Genomic DNA, 25,078 nt, shown 5'->3' on the forward strand with positions numbered 1-25,078 from the left:
AAAGTATACTGGGCAGCTGAATGGATAACGAGTTGACGAATGCAATGAACTGAAGCAAACTATTCTTGGCAAGCAGTTTTTCACCACAGTCAGTATTTTTACTTTAACTCTGTGAGGTCATCATAGGTGGGAACTCTAACCTGATCAAATTTTATATTTCGAAGCTGTTAAGTAATGATGTAAGGATGACAACTTAGACATAGAAGGGTTAAAGAGAGTGTATGAGGCAAGGTGAATAAAGGCGCTGTTCTTAGAGTCAATGAAAACAGCAGGAGGGCTGCATTGGTGCAGGACTCAGAGCAAATCTTTCACTTATATATGCAGCAAAAGAAAGTAGCGAGCAACACATTTGCTAATAAAACATTTCAGCTCAGGCAGACTCAAACAGAGAGCAGCAGCGATGATGCTCAGGATCACTTTGCTATACCATAAAAAATAAAAGCACAATTGCACCTCCACTCACACATGGTGAAGCGGCCATCAGAAGACGGAGACACTGTGGTCATAAAAGGATGGACACAGTCAGCAGCGATACTCGTTAAGGCTCTGTGGGTTAAACGGTGCTGAGTTAGTACTAAAGAGCCCAAAGTGTACCAAGAAAATATCCCCCACCACCACCACCAGTGTGAACCGCCGATGCAAGCAAAGATGCATCCACTCCCTCGCTCAATCCGGTTACACCAAATTCTGACCATCCAAATGTCACAGCAGAAATTGAGACTCATCAAACCAGGTAACGCTTCTCCAATCTTCTCCAATTCTGGCGAGCCTGTGTGGACTGTAGCCTAGGTTTCCTGTTCTTAGCTGACAGCAGTGGCACCTTGTGTGGTCTTCTGCTGCTGTAGCCCATCTGCTTCAAGACTCAACATGCATCTTCGGATATGTTCTGCATATTTCGGTTGCATACCTTGAGTTACTGTTGTTTTGCTATCAGGGCGAAGCTGTCTGGCCTTTCTCCTCTGACCTTTGGTATCAATGAGGAATTTTCAACCAGAGAACTGCTGCTGACTGGATATTTTCTCTTTTTTGGACAATTCTCTGTGAACCCTAGAACCCTGTGGGGAAATCCCAGCAGATCAGCAGTTTCTGAAGTAATCAGAGCAGCCTGGCATAAACAACCATGGCAGTTTCGAGCCATTTAATTACATTTCTTCCCTATTCCCATGCTCGGTTTTAAATTCAGCTGGTAGCCTTAACCTTGTCTACATGGCTAAATGCACCAAGTTGTTGCTATGTGCATGCCTGATTAGATATTTATCATGATTAGTTATTTATATCACTTTAATGAGCAGCTGAACCAGTGTACTTAACTGAGTGTTACTCTGGGCTATTGTGACCAAACTAAGCAGGGTATAAACCTCTGAATAAAACGTGACTACATAATGAGCTTTAGTGATCCGGTGAACAAAAATACATTTATGAAAAAAAATATGTATATGAAGTTGTTGCCTCGAGACCAAATGTAGAAAATAAAATATTTAGAAGGTATGAGTGAAAATATGAACAAGGAGAATTTATGTTCTCACATCTTAATCTGGCACTATATATTTCCCTCAGCCTACAGTGAAAGCTTTTTAAATTGATGCGTTAATCATAAAACTCGATGCAGTCATGCAAGGAACCTCTGGAAGGTTACATCATGATAATGTGAGTTTAGCAGCTTCTAAAAATATCTCTGCCATCTAACACCAGAGTAAACTTTCACGTCTGCTTAGTTCCACTGCCTGAATCTATTTTGGCTTTATATGCTTAAGGACTGATTGTGCATTACCAGAGGAGCTTCATGGACTCATTTAAAGTGTCACATGGGATATTCTGCCTCTGGGCATCCACAATCCCACAGCTATACCTGGGAGGCCCTGCACAAATGTCCATGTAAAGCCTGCATTGTAACCGAACTTGCGGGAAGCATGTGACCTCCACCCTACCTCCAGATGCAGGTGTGCAAGGTTAAGCAAGGTCCTTGCCATGCCTTGTTTGGAATCTGCTCTCCGTCTCATCCGTTCAGCTTTCTGGCCTTTCGTGACCTGGAGAGTCAAAGGAAGGTGAAGCACCAGATGAGCTCACATCGGTGTCTGAATGCATATTGTGCAGGAGGCAGGTCATGCAGAAGTAAAATAACCTCTCAAATGTACAGAGTAAACAGAAAGAAAGAGGGTCACAATGACCACAATCAATTAACAAATTCAAAACAAGAACTATTCAGGATGAATGGGCCAAATCCCACGGGCTTTTCTTTGTTTTTTTAGGGAACTCACTATTACAACTATTGACCTGGGCGGCTCTCAGACAATGTGAACAAGAATGCAAAGTATTTCAGTCCTAACAACAGGGGAGCCGTGAATGGGGCAACCTTGAGTTTATCAAAAGCTCACAAGCCTGTGAAGCATCCATAATGCAGCTTATGGTATGGTGACATAAGAAATCATTCCCCCTATATTGCAAGAAAAATGAGCTTACTGCCTTAACATGGAAATAATATATGCTTTCCACGGGTGATGGCTGCAGAGCATCTGCACTGACCTGGCTGATTTTTGACATGATGCGTTTTGCAGTCAGGGGTGACAATGCAGGTCAGCTTTTCGCAATCCGGGAGCAAACTGCATCATGCTACAACGTTGCACATCTGCAGCTTAAATTTAAAGCCACGCAGGGAAAATGTGAAATCCCACTCGGCAGCTCTGTTGTTGCCATATGGTCTTTTTTCTTTCCTTCTGAATGCTGGAGGAGAAACGTCTCTGCTGTCACTGCTGCAGCGGTGACAACAGAGAGCGATGAGCATCAGCATCGAGCCGAGGCACAGCTGTAATAAGGAGAGGGTGGGGGTGCAGTTCTAGAAGATTCTGCAGGAATCATACGAGTGGACCCCATTTCACTGGTTTATTGTGGGAGCTGTATCACTAAGCTAGGTGGTTAGCCTTTCCTACCAAAGCCACAACCTGCACACAGTGGTGGGGACTAAAGGTTTTAGGGTGAGTTTTTTGCCCTTTAGTATTCATTCTTGCAGATTACGTGGGAATTTCAAATATCTGTAGACATGTCGGCTTTGCCTAACGCTGCATGCTAATAATAATCATAGGTGTCATTCTCTTTTCTTTAGCTACCAGCTATTCAGCTAGTTAGCCGTCAACCGGCTGGTTATTTAGAGCAAACGAACTTATGGGCCAAGCGAACTACAAGAAATGTCAGCTATCACATCATTAGGAATTTATCAGCCACACTTAACGTCAGCTCACAACCGTAAATTAAACTTGAGGTTGACTTTTGGCGCAGACAGGCTAACCTAACAGCAAAAGATTTAGCTAGCTAGCGACTTGCTAGTTACGTTATAGGTCGTTTATAGGATGAACATTGACGAGTCTAACGTCTGCGAACTACGCTCTTCACCTACCATCATATTTACACTTTCATAATTACACAGCGCGGTCATTAATGCCATTTACATTCTGACAAAGTAAATTTGCCTCACAGATATATCCGCTAATTCAGTTAGCTTCAAGCTAACATTGATGGTAGTTGGACGTTAGCCTGCCTTGTTGCCTGAATCCTCATCAGCATCTCTTTGTTTTATGCTATGTTTGAATCTCCCATCTAATCACTGGGGTATATAATGTTATCCTCCTCTTAAATGTGTTTATTGCAGATCCAATGACTGGAACAGACTGAATCATCCTCCTCACTGCAGAAATGTCAAGTAAGACACTGGGAGTGTTTGAACCAGTTAATTGTAGTCAGGTTCTTTGTAGGTGATGGTATCTAAATGCATCAGACCTGGTGTTTCAGTTCATCCATGAGAAGTGACATGACCACAAGACTGTCATAGCAAATGTGTAAGTTGTGGAAGTCAGAAGACTGGACTGATTGTCATTTTTTATTAATTTCTTTCCCATAACAGAGAGGCCATCCTATGCCCCTCCACCTCCCCCTGCCCCTACAACTGTAAGTATTCTCAAATATACATGTAAAACCTTTCATTCTGTTTCAGTCCCACATCCAGCCACCCCCTGGGTGTTTTACGTCACATAAAATGGAGACTTTTATTTTGTTTTGAGGTACTGGAGGAAATCAGAATCATAAATATCAGAAATAAATACAGTTTAAAAAAAACACTGGGAAAGATTTTCAAGTGGTATGTGGGATTTATAGCAGATTTGCATGTTTTGTCAGGGCCTTGTAGTCGCTCAGGTGCAGTGACAAATATAGAGCATAGATTTTTTCTAACACTTAGCTAAAAGAAAGCAAAGCATGAAAAGTGGCACCGAAAGAGTAAATGAAGAATAACTAAAACTAATAATTAATAATAAAAAAAAAAAAAGATTTAGTATCAGAGTACATCTTAAAGTAAAAGTACTCATTAAGTAGAATCGTATACATGATATTGATTGTATTGGATCATAATGACTGATTCATTGATATTCACACAGCGTCCTACACAAAACGTGTGTGGCTCAGGAAGAGATGACCTATGGCTGCATCTCTACTGAAATCCAAGGAGCCGAAGTGCAAATAGAGCTACATGAGTGTACAAACATCATCATGAAAGATCATAAAATCTAATTTTAGCTTCGTTTATACGTGTTGCATTCAAATAAAACATGTACTTGGCTTTCACGTGATTGCCGTAACCTGTGTAGTTTCTGTGTACTTTGATATTTCTGACTACCTCTCAGCATTAGATCCACCTTCCCCTGTTCTCCCACACAAACTTACTCTTTGCTCCACATTTAGTTAGGATCTGGCTCACATATATGCTATGAAATGATTGCATCCAAAATATAATGTCATTGAAAAAGAAAGCAACATAGAGGAACACAGCATCATCCCCAGACATCAGTTTTAGTTTTAATATGAATTGAATATGTTTTAAGTTTGGATCAGCTGAAACTTCAAGAAGCGTCCTGATTGGGTCTTTTCAGTCACGCAAATAAAACCAGAATATTAGTGCTAGGCTCATATAGCTTTCCTGATAACATTTTACCCCCAGATGTCCTCATGTGTTACTTTCAGCAACAGTTATACCAGATAAATGCAAGTCAACGCTTGCAGCATTTTTTTTTTTTTTTTTTTTTTTAAAACAGATTTAACTCTAAATCAATTTTGCCTAGTTGCCCAATATGGCAGAAATTCAACAAAGTACTCTAATTTATACTTCAGGAGTAAAAGACGACTTTTGAGAGGACCTATCACAGTCTGCTGCTCTGAATCCTTTATCTTTTATATTTTACTAGCCATAATTTTCAGCCTGTTAGTGTTTGTTGGCAGACTAAAAAGCCACGCATAGATCAAGGCAGATATGGAACGGCACCAGGCTCAAAGTCTGTTTCTGATTTTACTGTCGTTTGCACTACAGATGGTCTCACATTATTTTATTTGAGATGTATCTGTTGTTAAAGTAGCATTAATCACCTTGGGAAGGGGATAAACTTTTTTCGTACTGGGAATAAAAATAATTCACGAGAGGCAAAATTATGGAGACCAGAGGGGAAGAAATCTCCCCCAGCAAATTACACCAAGGACCTTCAGTACAGTTTGTGCTTGATTTTGTTTAGTCACAGAACGATGTGCTGACACACCACTGCTGTATTTTCCTATAGCACCAGCATGAATGCAAGTTTCTTTATTTTTGCATTTTCCCAGCTTCTTTCATTGGTTTCTTTATTATTTTTTTCGTTGTCTTGGGCTTTCCCCTCTTCTTCTTTTATGTCATTTCTCATTCGTGTTTCTGTCTCATTTGTTTCCATCAGCAAATGCCCAACACCACCGGGTTTGTGGGGTACAACCCATACAGCCATCTGGCCTACAACAACTACAGACTGGGAGGGAGCCAAAGCAGCAACAGTCGGGTAACGGTATGAATATTAACATAGAAGAAAAAACAAAGAAATGAAGGCAGTGACTGAAAGTATAAGGCAGACCAGAACATCTGACTTCCTGAAAAGCTTGCTCTAGTGAAATGAAGACGCTGCAGATGAGGCCTTTGCAAGCTATAAGACTGACTTTTCTTTGTTCAGAGTAAATCAGATTAGACATAATTTTGCTTTCCTACAGTGGAAACTCATTCCATTACTGAGACCGAATCAGAAATGATGCATACCATCCCAAACTCCCTCTGCTGCCTCCATCATACTGGAGACCTGCTAAGAGTCCATCTGTGTCTATTCAAATCCCACCTGCCTTTCAAAGTCTGCATTTCTGACAGCCATGTTAAGTAACCCATGCCATCATGTTGCCATGGCATTAAAGACTTTGCTGCTCGGCATGGCTCTGGCTGCTGAGCAGTAATTTAGTCGCTGCATGCACGCTGTGGTTGGCTGCCTCTGATAATGGCATTATGTCTCGCAGTGGGCAAATCTCAGCTTAAGTGAGATTTTTCTATTTGATTTTTTTTTTTTTTTTTCCCCCCCACAGTCTGCGTTGTTGCAGTGCACTCTGTGGCGTTTCTTCTTCTTGTTTATACCTTCAAACTGTCATCAATGCAATCGAGTTAAATGATAAGAAGCTCCTTTAATGGATCTTGTGTTTAAACCTGAACATAATCACCTGCTTGTAGCGTCACAAGCTTCAGCCTAGCTTAGCTACAGTGTTTCTGTGGATGCCTCGTCACTGCAGAGCAGGCGTATCTCAAGGTGACTCTTTTTCCTTTCTTTATCAGAATTCCTCTGGAATAAATATCCCAAAGCCACCCAAGCCACCCGATAAGCCACTGATGCCATATATGAGATACAGTCGCAAGGTAGGTACAGTGTTTAACTGCTGCCTTTTGCATCATCATGTGCTCAGCTGGAAGAGAGGGATGCTTTGATTTTTTAACATAGTTTGCATAGTAAGATGTACATTTTGTCTTGGTAGTTGTTTATCGAGGTAGGTGTGAAGCCAGATTAAGCCAGGAATTACTTAGGACTGCCCACATCACATAGTGGGATTTCTGAGCTTGGAAATGCAGCTTAAAGCACACGGCCTCCTCTGGTTTGTGACCTCTCTGCAAAGAGATAACCACCTATAGCCCCTCCAACCCAACCCAACCCCACACCCATGTCTGGTTCTCATCACCAGGTTTGGGATCAAGTAAAAGCCTCCAATCCTGATCTGAAGCTATGGGAAATTGGGAAGATAATCGGTGGCATGTGGAGGGACCTCACTGATGAGGAGAAACAGGATTATTTGAATGACTACGAAGCAGAGAAGGTTGGTTGTTTTACAAGGGGTGTTTATGGGGTTTTTCCTGATGGGTGACCAGTAGATGTGTCCCCACTAGCTGTGGGTCCCTCCAATCATCATTCCTTCCTGAGTAAACCTCTTTCCTCATCTTGTCCTAGACGATAGATACAAGGGTCCACATTGTTGTGTCTGCTTGCCTTCTCTGTTTCCTTGTCATTCCTGTCATCTTTTCCACTGTAGATTGAGTATAATGAGAGCATGAAGGCCTATCACAACTCGCCTGCCTACCTGGCCTACGTGAACGCGAAAAGCCGGGCCGAGGCAGCTCTGGAAGAGGAGAGTCGCCAGAGGCAGTCCAGGCTGGACAAGGATGAGCCTTACATGAGTATTCAGCCAGCAGAGGATCCAGATGGTAAGGCCCCCTGAGCTCTTTAGAGCACTACCACAGAGTTGTAATTATTGTAGCACGACCACACAGCGTTGCGAGCGCGCACACCCAGAGAATGTGTTATCTTTCCCCCCTCCTCCTATAGCGCTACAACCATTAACATCTTTGGTAATGGTACCTTTGAAACGCCATTTCTGCTTTCAAGCTTCCAGCCTGGGACCAAAATTTGCCTTTGTTTTGCGCACGTGTTTACATTTTGTAGGTATTTTTGGCAATGGTTAAGACATAATTGCAAAATTTACATTCTTTGCTCTGTTGTTATAAAGCCTGACTGATGCACGCACACACACACACCATGTTAGACAGAAGCCAGAAGAAGACGTTTGAGTTACACCCACCTCAAGGAAATGATGCTTGTCTGGGGTCTGGCTGGGTTACAGTAGACGATAATGATGCACAGGAAAACTACAGATAAAACAGTTGCTCTTTAGAAACACCCCAGACCATAAAAATGTCAAAGCTGATATCCCAGTGGGCTTTGTTCTTAACAAACTGCACGTACAGCAACGATTAAATAAGATTTAGCTCTCCGGGTGGAGAGAACAGAGATCACTCTATATTAAAGTCTTCGTGCACTTCTACTCTAAACTCTAGACATATCAGTTTGTTGCATTGTTTATGAACATTAAAATGGGTATTTTTGAGGTGCTGTGGTTTGAGTGTCCTAGAAAATAACCTGAAACAGTGTTGAACGTGGAGACCTTACCTTTTGAGAAATATCCCACACATTAGTGAGACGTAATTTGTGATCATAGAGAAGCTTAATGCTCTCACACGGCATTCGGAGTGGTAATGGTTTCCTGTTTTCGTGTCTTGAGCACCTATGTGGCAAACGACATTCATTTCTGCTCTCTGGAAAGTTTCAAAAGGTGCACACAGAGGTGCACAGCACCAGCAACCTCAGGTGATACCCAGTGAGCAAGGGTGAAGCTTGCCACAACAAAGTCAAAAGCAAGTCAAAAGCAAATGGAAAAATGTTGAATACACAGGTGGATTGTTGTTAACGGGTAAGAGTAAATGGATCTCTTTTTAAACATGCATGTGGAGTATGAAAATACACTGTTTCCAGCAGAATTGCACTGTATTTGTTCCTGCAATAAAGTTTAGTCCCTTTACATAAGAAATTACCACAACCAGTAGGTTCCTCAAACATCCCCGTCTCTGAATGCAGTTTGTGACAGTAGTCCCTGCTCTCCTCTGAAGCCTCTGTGAGCTCAACAGCACCAGCTCTCCGCCTGCTGCAGGGCCTGGTTTGTGGGGCCATCGTTCTCGCAGCGGATTTCCAGAGCAGAACAAGAACGATTGCTTCAAGCTGCAGTTTAAGATGTTGAAGCTGGAGTATGTCCAATGGCAGGGCGAGGGATTTAAGACGCTTATATTAAGAGCCTTCAATAACTTCCAATGTATAATCATACATCACATGAAAACTGTCACTTTATCATTGTCTCACATCGTTGTAGAGCAATTCTGACAGAGTTTCTTTACAGCTTTGCTTCAGTTCATTCAAGTTTGCGGGCGCTGGTTTATGCACAGGATTATGATCAGGTTGTGGTCTGGACTTAGACTGGGACCACCACATTGCGTCTTCATTCTATTTCAGTCATTCTGTTGCAGATTTGCTGCTGGCCTTGGGATTTACTTCCTGTTTAGTGGCTGAAATTGGGCCAAGCTTTAGCTTTCACACAGATGTCCTCACGTTTGACTCAAGAATTTTTTGAGGTCTGGTCCTGTGGCTGCAAAAACAAGCCCAAATCATCAGCCCCCTACCATCATGCTGACAGTATGAGGAGTTGTGGTGGTGCTGTGCAATATGATCAAACGTCTCCACTTTGGTTATTATTATTATAAGTCTTGTGGTTTGTTCAGATGCAACTTTACAAACTTAAGCCATGCTGCTATGTTCTTTGGGGGGGGAAAGGCTTTCTCCTGAGAACTCTACCAAACAAGCCATACTTGTTCAGTCTTTTTCTAATTGCACTACGATTATTATGATTCAAGATTCAAAGCGTTTATTGTCATATGTACAGAAGAAATAGCATTTCTCTGTGCAGTGAAATTCTTCCTTCTTGCTGTCCATACACAAATGCCAATTTAGGTAAGGGTTAAAAGAACAAGATAAATAAAGACAAATAAGGATAAAAAATAATGGAAGATAAACAAGTAAAAAATAAGTAAGTGAAGACAAGTGAGGTATGCAGATGTCGACATAGGTGGATGTACATGTACGTACGATGATGATTATTATTATTACTACTACACACTATACATTTTCTACTCCGCTCATAGTTCACTAGGTTTGTACTATAAATATGCTACTAAAGCTGGGATTTTTTTTTTTTTTTTGCTAATACGATAGTGTTTGAGTTGTGGTAGCAGATTGGCGGTCTTAACTTTGGCTGCTGAAACTATTTTTCATGCATTTCATTTTCTGTGTTGTAGACTTGATGTGGCAGTCATGTGACAACACACTATGTTTTAAACGGGGGAGTATTAAACATTAACGAATTAAAAAACAAAGCCAAATAACAGATGTGAGTGAGATTATGTCGATTAGAGTTTCTGAATGTCGGTTTTGATTAGTTTTCGATTAATTGGCTACTCTAGTCAGACCTTGGGGTGAATTTGCTGGGAAGTCGACCCCTGGGAAGATTCTATACACACACCTGAATGCTCGAGACCAGGAAACTTCCAGTGGTGGTTACAGTCGATTACGATCAGTTCATCAGGTGCATGATTAGCAGAACCTGGCTACCACTTTACACTCTTACTTTCTGTGGAAGGAGTCGGTGGACTTAGTTCATCAGGATTCCATAGAGTCCTGTGAAAACACTGTTTCACTCAACCAAATTTCAAGTCCTGCTAAATGTATATGTCACTTTGTGCCAGGCTGTGTGACATATTACAGTCATCTGTTAACTACCCGTCAATCCATTTTCTTTTCTTGGCTGCTGATTGAACCTACGATCACAGGGGATGAGACCGTCACAGCTGACAGAGTAAAAGGCAGGTTACACCCTGAATGTATTATTAATCCATCAGTGTTGACTATTTAACTAACTTAATAATTAGTTTAACTACTTAATATTTGTGGTGCTGACTAGCAAAGCTTGACTGGTCATGCACGTCATCTCAAAACCTTTCTAGCAACAAGTCTTGCCCGTCAACAGACATCATTAATTTTAACGCATTATTCAAAAATTAATTTAATTGTGTGCTTAGTGGGAAACAGTCAAATCTGATTAAAAAACACATTTTAAATGTCAGAAAACTTTTCAAAGCGTTTTCCACCTGGAGGTCTATGTGCAACTCAACAGTTTGTGGACTAATATAAATTTCCCCACACAACCACAGTTTGTTAATTGCTGAGCACTGAATACATTATTTACTTTATCAGTCAGCGTGAGCTTGTGAAAGCTTTGTGACATTTATGGTTAATTTCTACTCATCTGTGCCCATAAATCACTAGGCGTGCTCATATAGAGAAAATGTTTTGCATACAGCGTGGTCTTGGGATAGGTTTTAATTTCTAATGAAAATCTCTTAGGTGGCTTGAGCAAAGCTGTGCACATACACTGCTGCACTGACATCTTAGCCTGCACTTAAACAACTTATACACACTATTACACACTCACTACAATTACAGGACTCTACACACTGTCACTTCAACAAATGCCACTTAAATGCTCATTGCACAGTTTTGCACAAACTGTAAATACCAACTTGTCTTACATTCTCTAAATATTTAATACTTTTTTCTCTTTTTTTCTTTTATCATTATTATTTTTACTGCTATTTTTCTGTTATTTTCTTCTTAATATAACTGCATGCTTTCTATATGCTCATGTAAAAGCTGAGGAGCATGAGCCAAAGAATTTCATTATGGGTAAATGTGGCTACACTGTTTATCTGTACATGACAATAAAACCTGAAATTGAAATTGAGCGAATAGAAACGACAGTTAACAGGCAAAGTCAAAGCTGTAATCGGTGTCAAAGATGCTTTCAGGATTTCTGTGCTTTTATTGGGAATACACCAAATCAGTGGTACAACAGGGTAATTTAGCATGAATATTTTCTTCAGGCTCTGTTTGTAGGTTTTTACCTTAATGCACAGTCGTCCTGTACTTACAAGACGACACAGAGGAACATTTACTGATGAATGTAAATTGCAGAGTACGGCTTAAAACATCTGTCCACATACTGTGGGTTATAATTGGCTGCCTGTGCCATTCACCTACTTTGCTTAGGGATGTGTTTGGACATAATGGCATATACTTAGCTCTAACTCTGTATAAATATTGAGCCATATCCTCCGTATGTTTACACCGTCTTCATACATGTTTGCGTGATTCTGTTTTGTATTGTTTAAGCTGGTTTTTTGCTGATGCCTCTTTCGCTTTGCTTTCTGAAAGGCCCATAAATGTGTACGGCATCAACTCAGATACGTTTCTTGTCTTCAGATTACGACGACGGGTTTTCTATAAAGCACTTGGCCGCAGCTCGTTTCCAACGCAACCACCGTCTGATCAGCGAGATCCTCAGCGAGAGCGTCGTTCCTGACGTGCGATCCGTCGTCACGACCGCTCGCATGCAGGTCCTCAAACGGCAGGTCCAGTCCCTGATGGTTCATCAGGTAGGAACAAACTGGGATCTTTAAACGCTCACTGACGGCTCTGTTTTTATCGGCTCGTTAATTCCTAACTGTGGTGCCTGCGTGTCTCGTTTCCCAGAGAAAACTGGAGGCAGAGTTGCTTCAGATTGAAGACCGCCATCAGGACAAGAAGAGAAAATTCATCGAAGCCACAGAGTCGTTCACAAACGAGCTCAAAAGGGTAAGGCGTCTTTTACATTGAACTCGGTCATTGCCTACTTGCACGCAAGCTTCACTTTGCGTGACGTGTGCAGCTCTGGTTATGGGCCTTTCTCCATCTGCCACGCAGGCCCAAGCTGCAGCTAACTCCATCCACATGTTCTGGCAATCATATAGCTGTCATCATTCACAATTTGTAGCCTCCATTATAACTGTTATTTTGTGAAATGGGCTGCAGTGTTCGGTGTGCACAACAGGTGGCGCCATTTATATTGTACAGAGCTTGTTACAGACAGAACAAGTCCTTAAGTTGACAGACCTGCTGTAGGTGCTCCCTAGACAGCTGTGACATCACATTCAGCCTGCACAAACATGTTAACACCAGAGTTAATACTGGTCATATTTTCCAGTAACTTTTTGTTTCTGTTTTGTTCTTTCTTAACTTGTTTAGAGCGAGTTTGTTTAGTTTTCACCAGTTTCAGCTTTACAAGTATTAGAATATAAAGGGGATATGTCCGGGGGAACATAACAGGAATTCAGGATACAGATTACAGTACAAACACAACACTTTGTGAATAAAGTCAACATCCTGAGTGTCAAAACATCTGCACCAAAGGCTCTGTGACCTGATCCGTGTACTTTCTAACAAGCTGTAATTTTATTTATCCTGCACAGACTTGTTAAAACCACAACCATCACAGGCTTATATTTCCCAGTCAGAACGAAACAGATATAAAACCTTTTTTTTTTAATTCCACAAGTTATGATTGAAGAAGTTCAAAATAAACAAAACACATTTTGTGTCGGCGGCTGACGTCCTAAAAGACTAAAACCAAGGAAAGCGCCTCAAGATTGTTTTTAAAGACAGTGTTTCAGTTTTTGTCCAAGTGTAGTTATTATCTTTATTTCATTTTGCTCAAAACTAACCTTTCAACTCCCATTCTGAGTCATATTCTACCGTCCTGCACCAATTTACTGAATCAACCAGCCTTTTCACTTGAATTTGAAGCAACCTGTAAATCTTATATGATCTTTTTGAAGAAACAGAAATACAATTGACTAAAGACATTTTGCAAAGTGATGCACAAAGCTAACCACATGAGCCAGACGTTTAACACAATGGTACAGGTGTTATATTTTATGCACGGTAGCGCAAAATTCAGGCGTCGCTAATCAAGTTGATGAAGCACGTTCAGGGTGCAAAGGAAGCAATGGATTGAAACCGTCTGAGGGGTAGGGGGAAGAGGAGAAAGACACATATCAATAATTTCACATGCAGTTTAAATAAAGGTCATAGAGCGTGTTTTTGTGCATGGAATGAAAGAAGTAGTGTTTAGTGTAAGCCTTGTATGACTCGTGCTATGATTTATTCATGAAAGTAGCCACCTTTACATTTCTCATTTACTTGAGTCACACTACAGAAACATGTGAAACATGTTTAAAACTACGATTTACTACGTGCTCTGTTCTGTTTCTCTGCTGCTTCTCTGTCACCGTCATAAGTACATCACTTTGTAAAATAAATGAGGCTGAAAAGGGTGGTGGGTGGAGGACAGCCACATGAGGTTGGAAAGTCCTGATTTAAATACCCTGAAGAGCGTTGTAGAGAGTGTGTAATGAATGTCAAGTACTGTTGTTTTGCCTGTGTGTGTGTGTGTGTGTGTGTGTGTGTGTGTGTGTGTGTGTGTGTGTGTGTGTGTGTGTGTGTGAGAGAGAGAGAGAGATCTAGCAGCATTGTGTGGTTTATAGCAGAGATAAAACTGTTTTGATGCGTTTGTGGTTTCCAAAAAGAAAATTAGGTTTGTCTTTACAGTTCTGAGAAAACAGTCAGATGTTTCAAAAATAACTTATTTATTCCACATTTGCCGTTTGTTGTTTTCAGTTGTGCTGCATGAAGGTGGAGGTGGACATGGAGAAGATTTCTGCAGAGATTGCTGCAGCAGAAGAAGCAGCCCGCAAACGTATGGCAGAACGTGAGAAGGATGCAGGAGATCGAGGTGCAAGAGAGGCCCCGACCTGCGTGCTGGCAGAGGAAGACAAACACATTTGTGCAACACATGGCAACAAGCCCCAGCAAAACTCTCTGAGCGAGGGCAGCAACAAGGAAGGCGAGGAGACCGAATCCAGCACTACGGACGCACCAGGTGAGCAACACTGGACACTAGTCATGGCTTGTGTCCAACGCGACACTCTTAGCAGCTTAATCTGTGGTTTAATAGCCTGGTTTAATAACACGTTTATATTCTGTGTTTCACATATTCAGACTTTTTCAGACTTCTCAATCTTATTTTGAAAGCTCAGTCCTGTCCAGGGCAATGAGATATGCAGCCATCTATCCCTAAACTCATGTGGCTCTGTTGTGAATTGCAGCTAGTCATTGTTCAAGTTGGTAGGTCAGTCCAACCAATACACTGAGCTGCAGGGACCACCATCACCTCCTGCAGTCCAAGATGGTGTAGCTTGAGTCTATCAACAGTATGATATATATACATGTATCCTTTATATAATGTCACAGAGTGTATATGCTAGTAAAAGCATGGGTGTGTCTACTTTCGTGGCTTACTTCTAGTAACTGAAGCCTGAAAATAAAAGCGCTGATGTAAATGCTGTGAGAGGGGGACAGTATCCTTCATCCTCCTGCAAGGTTTACAAGTAATCTCAGAGACTTAAAGGAAAGCAAACATGCATTTTGTATGTGTTCAGACTAGGGCTGCCACGATTAGTCGACTAGTCACGATTACGTCGACTATCAAAATCGTCGACGACTGATTTAATAGTCGACGCGTCGTTTGAAGCTTTGTAAGATCACAAAAGACGCAGGAATCAGTAGTATGATTTAAGAGTGTAATAACAAACTGAAACAGAAGATGGCAGCACTGCATGTACAAGGATGCCAGCTGCCATTAAACACCGAAGAAGAAGAAGTAGCTCTGTCCCAGAATTCATAGCGCAGCCCAGCTAAGTTTCCAACAATGGCGGCAGCTAGTTAGTTTTAATATTACTCTTATTATTCTTTCTGGGTCACAAAATAAACGTTTAACATATTTTCAGGCGAGAATGTAGCTGTGTAAACTTCAAATATCTGGTCAATTTATCAAGACACCACATATTTTCAAAAGCGCTCCGACGTTTTCGGAGACGTCTGTTACCCACCAGCTCGATAGCTAGCCGGGGGCAAGGCTCACTAGAGCCCGTGAGAACACCGGATTCCCGGCAAATCGTTTTCAAACCCACCGCCGTCTTTCACTACTCAGGTTAAACATGATATATAAGTCACTTAGATAACTTAAAAATGTTATTGTTTGGCTTTTTTTTAGTATTTTATTTGTTCCTGAGTAAATCGGTTTGGCTGAGATTTAAGTTATAGTTTTTACACAGCTGAATAAACGTCAAGCAGACAATCGATTATCAGAAGTGTGAGATGCTTGAGAACATACTTCAGTGTCCTGTTATATTTTAGATAGCAAGGAGTTTATTAAACTTCACCGAAACAATCTGCAAATTTCATTAAAATTTAATAAACTATCATCTTGTCTTTATTTTTACTTAGCACATACCTGAAACACTTAAAGCTGTAAGCTAATGATAGTTATATAAGAGCAGACGCATGCTGGTGCAATAAGCTGTACGTTTTACGTCCAATGGATGCATGATCTGATTAGTCGACTAATCGCAAAAATAATCGGTGACTAGTCAACTATCAAAATAATCGTTTGTGGCAGCCCTAGTTCAGACAGCTGTACCCTCAGCTCAATTAGCTGCACCGTCTCTGTCTCAAGCAAACAAAAATCTGCTTTAAGGTTGTCAAACAGGTGTTTCACATTGACTTTTTACCTTCAGCAGTTTTTAACAAGCACTGCTGACATCAGATCTCACAGAGTTTCCTTTGGTTCCACCTGGGTTCACTGTCTTCGTGCACATGTATTTTTAGTAGCAAACAACAGTGTAACAGCTCCTTGATCAAGTTGTGCACCAACAGCTTCGCCCTTCCTGCTGCACAGCTGAAAACTGCTACCTTCATTCATGAGCCTCCCTTCAATATGAAAATATGTGAACTGTGATTGGAAATGCCATCCCTGCCCCAAAAATGCCAACAGCTGGAAGATCAACTTAATAACAACAAATACATTTCTTTGATTCAGGGAAGCCAAAGACCTCAGAGGAACTTGAGGCCCACCCCGGCAGCGAAGAGGGGGCGTCAGAGGACAAAGAGAGCGTCCCAGAGGGAGCCATGGAGGAGGGAACCAGTGACAGCAACACGGGTTCAGAAACCACCTCCGCTCAAACGGAAGACGCCACGACTAGCGAGCCATCGGAGGGGCCCAGCAGGGCGCGAGCAGCCCACTAAGTCCGGCAGCGGGCTGCGTGTGAACTGTCAGGCTGTTGGCCGGGCTGCTGCACTCTGACGATTACAGATATTGCACAGTGTCATCTCGGTTTGTCAAAGCATATGAAGAGCGTTCAGATGGGCTCGATGTTTAACAAGCCTGAGGCCGAGTTCGAACACTAAGGCTCGCAGACACACTCTGAAAAGAAAAAAAAGAAAAGAAAAGAAAAAAAAAAACCTGCACTTGAAGCCGACAAAGCAATGATAAAATCAATGGCTGCTAAATGTGCCACAGAAGCCCATGTGAAAGCACTATATTTTCTCCACAGGCTGCGTTGCCATTTGGAAGAACCCATACATGCCCTCTTTAGCACATACTGAAACATATCTTTAGCACTCTCTTTGGCAGAATCCTGACCGTCGCAATTCGACCGTCACACGAAACAAACATTGCTCAGTGTTATATTGAACTTTGTATTGTTGTGTCATTGTTGCTTTTCTTGTTATTTTTGCATGTTTTTTAAAATGAGTTGTAAAGAGTGGAGCCAAGTGACCATCTCCTCGGCAGGAGAATATTTGTTTACTCTCTGTATCAGTATTACAGTGGCAGTATTGTCTCAGGAGTTCGTAGTCATTTAGTAGTAGCTATTTTTGTTATTTATTATCAGCTTTTTTTAAAATTATATTTGTGTATCGGTTGTCCTGGGGCCGGCCCAGTCCATCCGTGAGTATATCACATGATCATCAATGCTGTACAATGCTCAACTACCAGTGTTCTCAAGTTTGCTTGCTGTCAATCAAATCAAAAGCAGTACGCTTAGAACATTTGTGTGTTAAGATCATTATTGCGGTTTTCAACAGAAAGCCTTTAAATGTACCGTAATTGTGTACACAGTGTAACGAGGTTTGCTTAAACATGGATTTTCATAAAAAGAGCTTGAAGAACAGTCATAAACATGCAGTCTTAAAATGAATTTCCTTTTGCATATTTATACCAATAAAACTTTTCTACCCTGAAGGAAACCGCTCGCTTCATTTTTACCCATCGGCCACAAAATCTTGTTGGGGTTTTGTCGTCTCCCTGCTGGGCGGGCGCATAACCCTAAGGTTGTTACTCCAGAACGAAACATAGTAGGACTTTTGATACCATGGGGGTATCTGCTAAAAATCTCAGACAATTTCGAATCTCAGTGACCGTGGCCTAAAGGTCAGAGGTCAAGTTTTCTGAAAATCTTGTTAATGCAATAACTTGAGAACAAAGCATCAAAGGTCTTGATGTACGCTCAGTCATTCAGGTAAGTTGAATCAACTTTATGGGAACGCAACATAGGATTTTGAACCCCCCTCCCCCAAAAAAACCATGCAGTATGTTTATAATATTAGTTAACAGCTAAATTCCCCATATATAAACAAAGTAATTTCTTGTCTTTTATCATGTGCAGCCACTTCTTGTGCATTAATTACCTGTATGAAGGTGTGTGTTTCTGATTATGTATTTTGATGTTTTTTGTTTTGTTTTTTTAAACAAACATACCAGATATTTTTGAATTCATCTGCACGCTGCTTTTAAATGCCTTACTTAAAAGCTGTACTGTTTGATCACAGTACTGTAAAACATTCATGGTGCAGAAATAAGAGCTTCGGCATGGCTCACTGCACTTGCATATATCATTTTCTCCTTTGCACAGTACAGGTAAGGGAAGTGGGTAACATGTGAAGGAATTGTTCTGATTTCCTCTTCCTGTTTTTCAGAGCAGCAGTACCCATCATCCTGTTCATCTGTGATCCTGACACACTAGGTGCTTCGAGTAATGCCACAGATCTGGCAGGAGATTTAAATCTTTGTGCAATGATTTTTAAGGTTTCAGCCTCATAAGATTGGAAACTAATCACCATCTGATTGACAGATCTGATGGTTTCAACGTGAAAGATGTTACGGTGCATTGTAACACGCCACGTTTGTACTGTGGTTAGCACTGCCTCAAGTGAAAGCAACAAACCACAATACCGCAGAGAGACAGGTGTGCAGAAAGCTAGTGCAGATCTTGAGTTAAAAAAAAGAACCTCTGTAGGGTTTCACCTCATGTCCAGCATTAGCACTAAATGTCACAGTAATAACACCAAATGTCAATGAAAGCAAAACTATCTTTCAGTATGAACACAAAACATTCAGAGAAGTCATCTGTTTCATTCACCTCTAAGCAAATGCTGATTATTATCAGGTCAAATACGTGTTAGCTCTCAGATTAGTATCTGCCGACTGCAATGTGTAGCTTTGAACTTCAGCCACCCCTTGGGCACAGAATCACTCAAGTTCCTCTGAACTAACATTTGAAATTTTCAAAGTGCTTTACGCCTCAACACCCACGACTTCTCAGGTAGATACAAGGAACAAAGAGCTGTGCAAAGAAATGTCAATGTTGGCTAGTAGTGTTAACAAATAATTCAATGTGATGAAAACCACCAAACCTGTGCTTTCTCTTTAGTCTATAGATCATGTGTAGTGTTACATTGTAGAGTGAAGATTTTGAAGAGGTTATAATCTCTTAAAAAAATAATAAAGAGTTGTAGTAGGTAGGAGTGAGTGAGTGAGTGAGTGAGTGAGTGTGTGTGTGTGTGTGTGTGTGTGTGTGTGAGAGAGAAAGAGTAAGGGAGAGAGAAACAAAGAACACCAACTGGCACACACCATTGTAGCGTGAACTCCATCTATATATTCTATTTCATTTTATATCACTGCGCCATTAACTGAAGTTTTGTGACATGTGGTTTCACTTCACATGTGGTGGTTACCACGTGATGTGGTATCAGGAAAAAAATTCAGACCTGTCAGTGAGAATGAAGGGAAAGCACCATCAAATAGACAGATCTGCGTGTGCAGCGGCTTTACCTACAGTGAACTACCGTCAGTCAACATGACTCCTCTCAGAGGTGAGTAGAGCTTAGAAACATAGTTAAAGGAAGTTTGTGTGCGCTGTGATGAATGAATGAATGTTTGCAAAAAAAAAAAAAAACACATACCAAAAAGATTGTGTTTCTTAAATCTCAAGTTTCTATTTTAAAACTAATGATAGCTGCTGTTTTTACCAGAGAGCTGTGGCAGTTTCATCTACTGTTGAACACTTAACATGGACTTGCACTTTTTTAATAATTTGTTAAAGCTGCTTTTTTAAAATACTGAAAGCTTGAGACTTTGATTCACCAACTTTACAACTACCTGTTAACTGCTTACTGGTGGTAAAAAAAAATTGCCTTACATGGTTTATTCTAGTATACGTCTGTCGCAAGGTTAGATAAATCACAAGGTTGCATTTGGTGTAATAATCTGGGCAAAGTCGAATGTGGATTCATCCGCTGCGACAGCCCCTTGGGAAATAAAAGAGCAGCTCAAAGTATCATTTTTCAAGTAGCCCAAATTACTAAAAATGCACTAGTAGCATTTAAAACAATTTACATCAACAATTAGGAAATAAAAGCAGATTTAACTGCAGTTGGTAACATTTGTCTTTAGTTTTAAATATTATCAACATATGAGTAATGTCACAGTCTATTAAAGGTCTCATTTATTTTAACAGTATCACTAATCAGATTTGTGAGTACCACAAATGACTTTCATAAGAAGGAACTGAGTTTTTCCCCGATGGCCACATGATCAAAAGCCCCGAAAACAGATTAGAAAAGATGAATAACTGTAGGCCAGAAGGGGAAAAACTTTTAAAACAGTCTATGATTGTTTAGCAGTAATAAAGAGTCGTTGTAGTCAAACAGTGAAAACAGGTATTGTCAAGTTTTTTACAAGCATAAAACCCCCTACACATATAGACAACGTAACAATAATAGAAGAAGAAAAACAAAGAACCAGCTGTTCTCTTATTCACAGTTGGTCACCGCAGCAGATGGATCTGCTATGACAAAAATGTGACAAAGGATTTGTGTTTCTTCCCGAGCTAGAACCGGGGAGCTTTCAAATGTTAACCAGTGCTATACTAATAATACTTGACAATAAAGCCAAATATCAAATTTCACTCTGGGTTAAAAGCTGACAAATAAACACGAGTTTCATGTGTTTTATAAAGGAAATCACCCTTTCACCACCAATTAATTAACTTTTTTGGGTTTGATAGTTTGATTAGTTCAAAAGATGTGGTCTGTACCACGCACGCATCTGCTGGATTTGTGTAACTCCAATGCAAACTCACATAACTGATTATTCTGTTAGTATTGTGCAAAAATACACATGCACATAGTGAAATTGTTAACGAACACATTTCCTTACAGAAGGACAAAAATAATACAATCCAGAATAACTAGACCATTTTTGAGGTGTCCAGGCCCAATACAGTATTAAAAACTAATAACACCCTTGTTTGAATACAAGTAGAAATGTAAAGGTCATTCAGCCCTTTATGGCTTGCAGACATGCTTGAAGATTGACCAGTTGATTTGGGAAGTTGGGTATTATCTGCACAGAAATACATGTATATGGATTTTCTACTAAACCTCCTTCGCACAGAAGCTGAGGAAGTCCAAAACTAACTTTTGAGCATCTTGAAAAGTTATTGTTTATATGAACACTAAGCATGTCTTCACAGATCCTATTTCTAAAATAAATAAATAAAATGTCTACATTTGTTTTTCAGCTCTCCAGAACTTTCTGCCGACTGTGCTGGTATGGTTAATTACCTCCAAGGTAAGAAAAACACCTCACTGAAGCTCTTCATCCAGCTGTAAATATGTTTGGGATAAATAGTATTTAACGAACCGCAGTCTTCCCCTGTGGTACCAAGTACTACCCCCTCCCCCCAGGAAGTGGTTGGTGTTGGTGTAAAAGTAAAATGTACCAAAAGGCAGGTGGCAGGTGTAGTTTTGTGTGATCTGCTCGGTTATTTAACTTCTTTCATGTGTTTTTTGCTCTGTTTTTGCAGTCTTGCTTGTCCGACGATGGAAATTACACAACCACTACATTCACAGATTACAGCTTTTCCAGCATGGATTATAGTGACTTTCCTGAACTCTGTGTGAAGGACTCCAATCGCCAGTTCCGCCTCGTGTTTATGTCCATCCTTTTCTCCATCACCTGCTTCCTGGGGCTGGCAGGAAACATGCTCGTCATCCTCACTTATTTCTACTTCAAGCGACTCAAGACCATGACCGATGTGTACCTGCTCAATTTGTCCTTCGCAGACCTTCTCTTCGCCTTGTCCCTCCCCTTTTGGGCAGCCAACTCCATGGCAGAATGGGTGCTGGGTCTAGGGCTGTGCAAAGCCATGTACACCATTTATAAGGTCAGCTTCTACAGCAGCATGTTGCTTCTCTCCTTCATCAGTGTGGACCGCTACTTTGCCATCTCCAAAGCAATCTCTGCTCACCGCCACCGCTCCCAGGCAGTGATTATCAGCAAGTTGTCATCAGCTTTGGTCTGGGTGTTGGCCCTCATCTTCTCTGTGCCAGAAATGGCATACACCACCATCAATAACAAAACCTGCACCCCTTTCACCAGCACCTCTGACCCACTTCGCATCACCATCCAGGCGACTCAGATTGCTTTGGGTTTTGTCCTTCCTTTCTTGTTTATGACCTTCTGCTACAGCAGCATCCTCAGGACCCTTTACTATGCTCGTAGCTTTGAACGGAATAGGGCCATCAAGGTGATTCTCGCTGTGGTCGCTGTCTTCTTGGTCTTCCAGACGCCTTATAATGTGGTCCTGTTTTGGAACACAGTTGTTGGCGCACACGGAGTACTGAACGACTGCAAATACGACAACAACCTCCTCTATGCCACTGACACGACCCAGAGTTTGGCCTTCCTGAGGTGCTGCCTGAACCCCTTTGTTTACGCCTTTGTCGGTACAAAGTTTCGTTATGACCTCCTGAAACTACTGAAAGAGTTTGGCTGCATGAGCCAGGAGAGGTTCTTTAGGTATACCTGCGGGAGGAGGCGGAGCTCAGTGCCCACTGAAACTGAGACCACCACCACATTTTCTCCTTAAAACAGCATCCGTATGGAGGAGTCAGCACCTTCAGCCTAGTGTTACACACCTGCTTACCAAAGAGCTATGGACCAATATCAAAGCATATTTTTTATATGTAGATAGCTTAACTGGGACTTTTGTGGAGGACTGCACCAATAAGCTGAACTAAATTTGGCTCAATCTTAATTTTATGTCGCTGCTTGAAAAAAAAGTCTGAATGACACAAATGGATTTCCAGATGTTTTTCTGCTCTCCTTGTTTTTGTATATTTGTTCTAAGGTAGAATATTTCAGATGTTTGTGATTTTAAAGAAAAATGTCAACAGTATTAAACACCTTACGACACAGTGTTACAAAAAACAGAAAAGTGCATTTTTAGTTAAAAATAGGTTTGATATACACAGCAGAAGTTTGAGCTACATAATTTTTTTTCTTTTTATCACCCGAGTTTATTTCTATCTGTTAAACAACTTTTATGATCATTTTTGCATTTGCTACAATGTATATTATTTCAAAAAGTCTGTTTGTGCTTGTTATTCAAAGCAGGGTATATCAAATCAAACTAAAGCCAGCTGTGTACCTTTTATTTGTAACTTTTCTCTGCCATTTGTAAATAGCCCAGATTATCAAAACAAGATTAAATATATTAAAAACAAGATTTCAGGTGCACTTATTACATCAAAAATAGCAATGGCACATTCAGAGAAATTACAATTAAAAATGTGCACTTTGTCATAATTCATATATTAGCTGAACAGGATCTATTGTTCTCTTTCTGTCCTGTATATAGTGTTCCAACAGTGGAAGCTCACATTAATCATGGTAATCCCTGCGAGCTAAAAGCTCAGGCTTCAGACGTCTCAATCCATTTTGGCACTCACCTGCTCTCTAATATCAGTTTGCAAGGAGCAGCCAATCAGAAAAAAAGGTGATGTTAAAGCATGATTCAGATAGCGTATGAAGGTCTAGGATAAATACATAATGCATAGAATAAATAAGGATTATTCTGAATAGTGAATCATGCAAAGTTACTCTAGTATCTACAGTCATAAAATAATAAAAATATGAAGTTGGAGAATAGTTTGACCAATTCTTAAGCAGGGCACATAAAAAGATGAGTTGCGACGAGTCAAGACAAGAAATACTTTATCACAAGAGTTGAGAAATGAATATGTTACATAAGCCAATCAAATAAAAAACACAAAAAAGTGATGAGCTCAATAGATCTAAATATGCTGGAACAAGAAGCTTAAATCCAATCTGAATGAAGGTACTGAGGTATGAGATGTGCCGTATCTGTGGGACTAGAGCAGAAACGGATTTTGGACTAAAAGTCTAGTAAATGGTGCAGAAGGTGGCGAGAATCCATTAACTAACCACATCCCTTCAACACAGCCACAATTGCTGCAGCTGCAATGATTTACTGCTTTAATTACAAATACAAAGTATTAGTGTCACAGTTAGAGTGCAAAAATCAGATAAGGGAAGGATTCTTGCCAAATTTGGAAAGAATACAATTCATCACTCGTTTACTCAAAGTTCAGTTGAGGATAAAAAATAAAAACAAAAGAAACAAAAGACAGACAAAACAGATGAGTCGACAAAGAGTAACACGGGGCTCTTCATGTACAGAGGGTTGATTAAAAAGACACCAGTGGGGCACAATGCACAGCTGAAAGGAAAGAGAGACAACACTGACATTTAGGACAGCACTCACAACCACAAAGGAAGGAAAAACAGAAAGTCAAAATAGAGCAAGACAAAACAGAAGACTAACCTTCAAAATAAAACGGGGAAGTAACAAAACAGACCCACACCAGACGTGGTAACAGAGAGAGAGGAGAAGGCACTGACGAGACGAGACAAAGGAGGAACATAGTGGCAAATACTGAGGGAACTAAAACTACTATAACTAATAATAAAAACCAAGACATGAATCAAAACATCACATAACCGAAACTCATCATGGGAATAACCATGAAGTATAAATGGGAATTAAAGACTCCGTAACGAGACGAAGAAATCAAAATCCATGACACTGAGTGTGATTACAATGTGTTTCTGGTTTACACAGATTTTCATCCGTTAGCGAGTTAGGTGGCTCTAACATGTGTTAGCATGGTTTAGTGCGTGATGCCACCAGGGGTGCCACTAGGGATTTGGGGCCCCGTGGAAATAACTTTTGGGCCCCACCCCTTTAACATTGGAAACCACGGCAACATATAACACATTTTTATTTCGGGCAAGATTGATGAGATATGTGCAAACCATATTTGACATTTTCATATTTTTTAATGATAATTAATAAATTAAATTTTAAATTTTACTTTTTTCACTGATTGGTAACTTAAGCCAAATACATATAAAT

At 40.6% G+C, this 25,078-nt stretch overlaps 3 protein-coding genes across 8 annotated transcripts in view; 2 read left to right on the forward strand and 1 right to left on the reverse strand.

Annotated features, from left to right (window-relative positions):
• LOC100690136 (zinc finger protein Aiolos) overlaps positions 1–2,653 on the reverse strand; it is a 36,222-nt gene extending 33,569 nt beyond the window's left edge. Inside the window, exons 1-2 of the mRNA XM_025908091.1 lie at positions 2,524–2,653; positions 1,929–2,027 (exon numbers count right to left, since the gene is read on the reverse strand). The gene's annotated coding sequence lies outside the window, so the exon portion shown is untranslated. The remainder of the gene's footprint in view (positions 1–1,928; positions 2,028–2,523) is intronic.
• Positions 2,654–2,691: 38 nt separating this feature from the next.
• On the forward strand, positions 2,692–17,765 carry LOC100689873 (SWI/SNF-related matrix-associated actin-dependent regulator of chromatin subfamily E member 1). Of its 6 annotated transcripts, none has more exons than XM_005470134.4 (12): positions 2,695–2,972; positions 3,644–3,694; positions 3,896–3,939; positions 5,745–5,849; positions 6,653–6,733; positions 7,054–7,185; positions 7,399–7,570; positions 10,577–10,609; positions 12,066–12,238; positions 12,336–12,437; positions 14,298–14,559; positions 16,558–17,765. In XM_005470134.4, exons 2-12 carry the CDS (start codon positions 3,688–3,690, stop codon positions 16,761–16,763), a joined length of 1,317 nt encoding a protein of 438 aa, XP_005470191.1. In that variant the 5' UTR covers positions 2,695–2,972; positions 3,644–3,687; the 3' UTR covers positions 16,764–17,765. The 6 variants fall into 6 exon arrangements, with proteins under 6 accessions (XP_005470193.1, XP_019215059.1, XP_005470191.1 ...); XM_003454624.5 differs by having other exon boundaries at positions 5,745–5,843; XM_005470136.4 differs by lacking the exon at positions 7,054–7,185 and having other exon boundaries at positions 2,692–2,972.
• A 1,652-nt stretch (positions 17,766–19,417) lies between these two features.
• On the forward strand, positions 19,418–23,785 carry ccr7 (chemokine (C-C motif) receptor 7). Its single transcript, XM_003454632.5, has 3 exons — positions 19,418–19,670; positions 21,380–21,429; positions 21,665–23,785. The coding sequence occupies exons 1-3, from the start codon at positions 19,520–19,522 to the stop codon at positions 22,727–22,729; spliced, it is 1,266 nt and encodes a 421-aa protein (XP_003454680.2). The 5' UTR covers positions 19,418–19,519; the 3' UTR covers positions 22,730–23,785.
• Positions 23,786–25,078: the final 1,293 nt, after the last annotated feature.

The sequence above is a fragment of the Oreochromis niloticus genome, linkage group LG6 (assembly GCF_001858045.2).
Source record: "Oreochromis niloticus isolate F11D_XX linkage group LG6, O_niloticus_UMD_NMBU, whole genome shotgun sequence".
Classification (NCBI taxonomy): Eukaryota; Metazoa; Chordata; class Actinopteri; order Cichliformes; family Cichlidae; genus Oreochromis; species Oreochromis niloticus.

Coding starts and splice junctions, on each gene's coding strand:
- LOC100689873 (XM_005470134.4), top strand. Junction 7,186..7,398: donor ATGACTACGAAGCAGAGAAG/GTTGGTTGTTTT, acceptor TTTCCACTGTAG/ATTGAGTATAATGAGAGCAT. Junction 14,560..16,557: donor CAGCACTACGGACGCACCAG/GTGAGCAACACT, acceptor TCTTTGATTCAG/GGAAGCCAAAGACCTCAGAG.
- ccr7 (XM_003454632.5), top strand. CDS start 19,520: ATGTGGTGGTTACCACGTGATGTGGTATCAGGAAAAAAATTCAGACCT. Junction 19,671..21,379: donor CAACATGACTCCTCTCAGAG/GTGAGTAGAGCT, acceptor TTTGTTTTTCAG/CTCTCCAGAACTTTCTGCCG. Junction 21,430..21,664: donor TATGGTTAATTACCTCCAAG/GTAAGAAAAACA, acceptor CTGTTTTTGCAG/TCTTGCTTGTCCGACGATGG.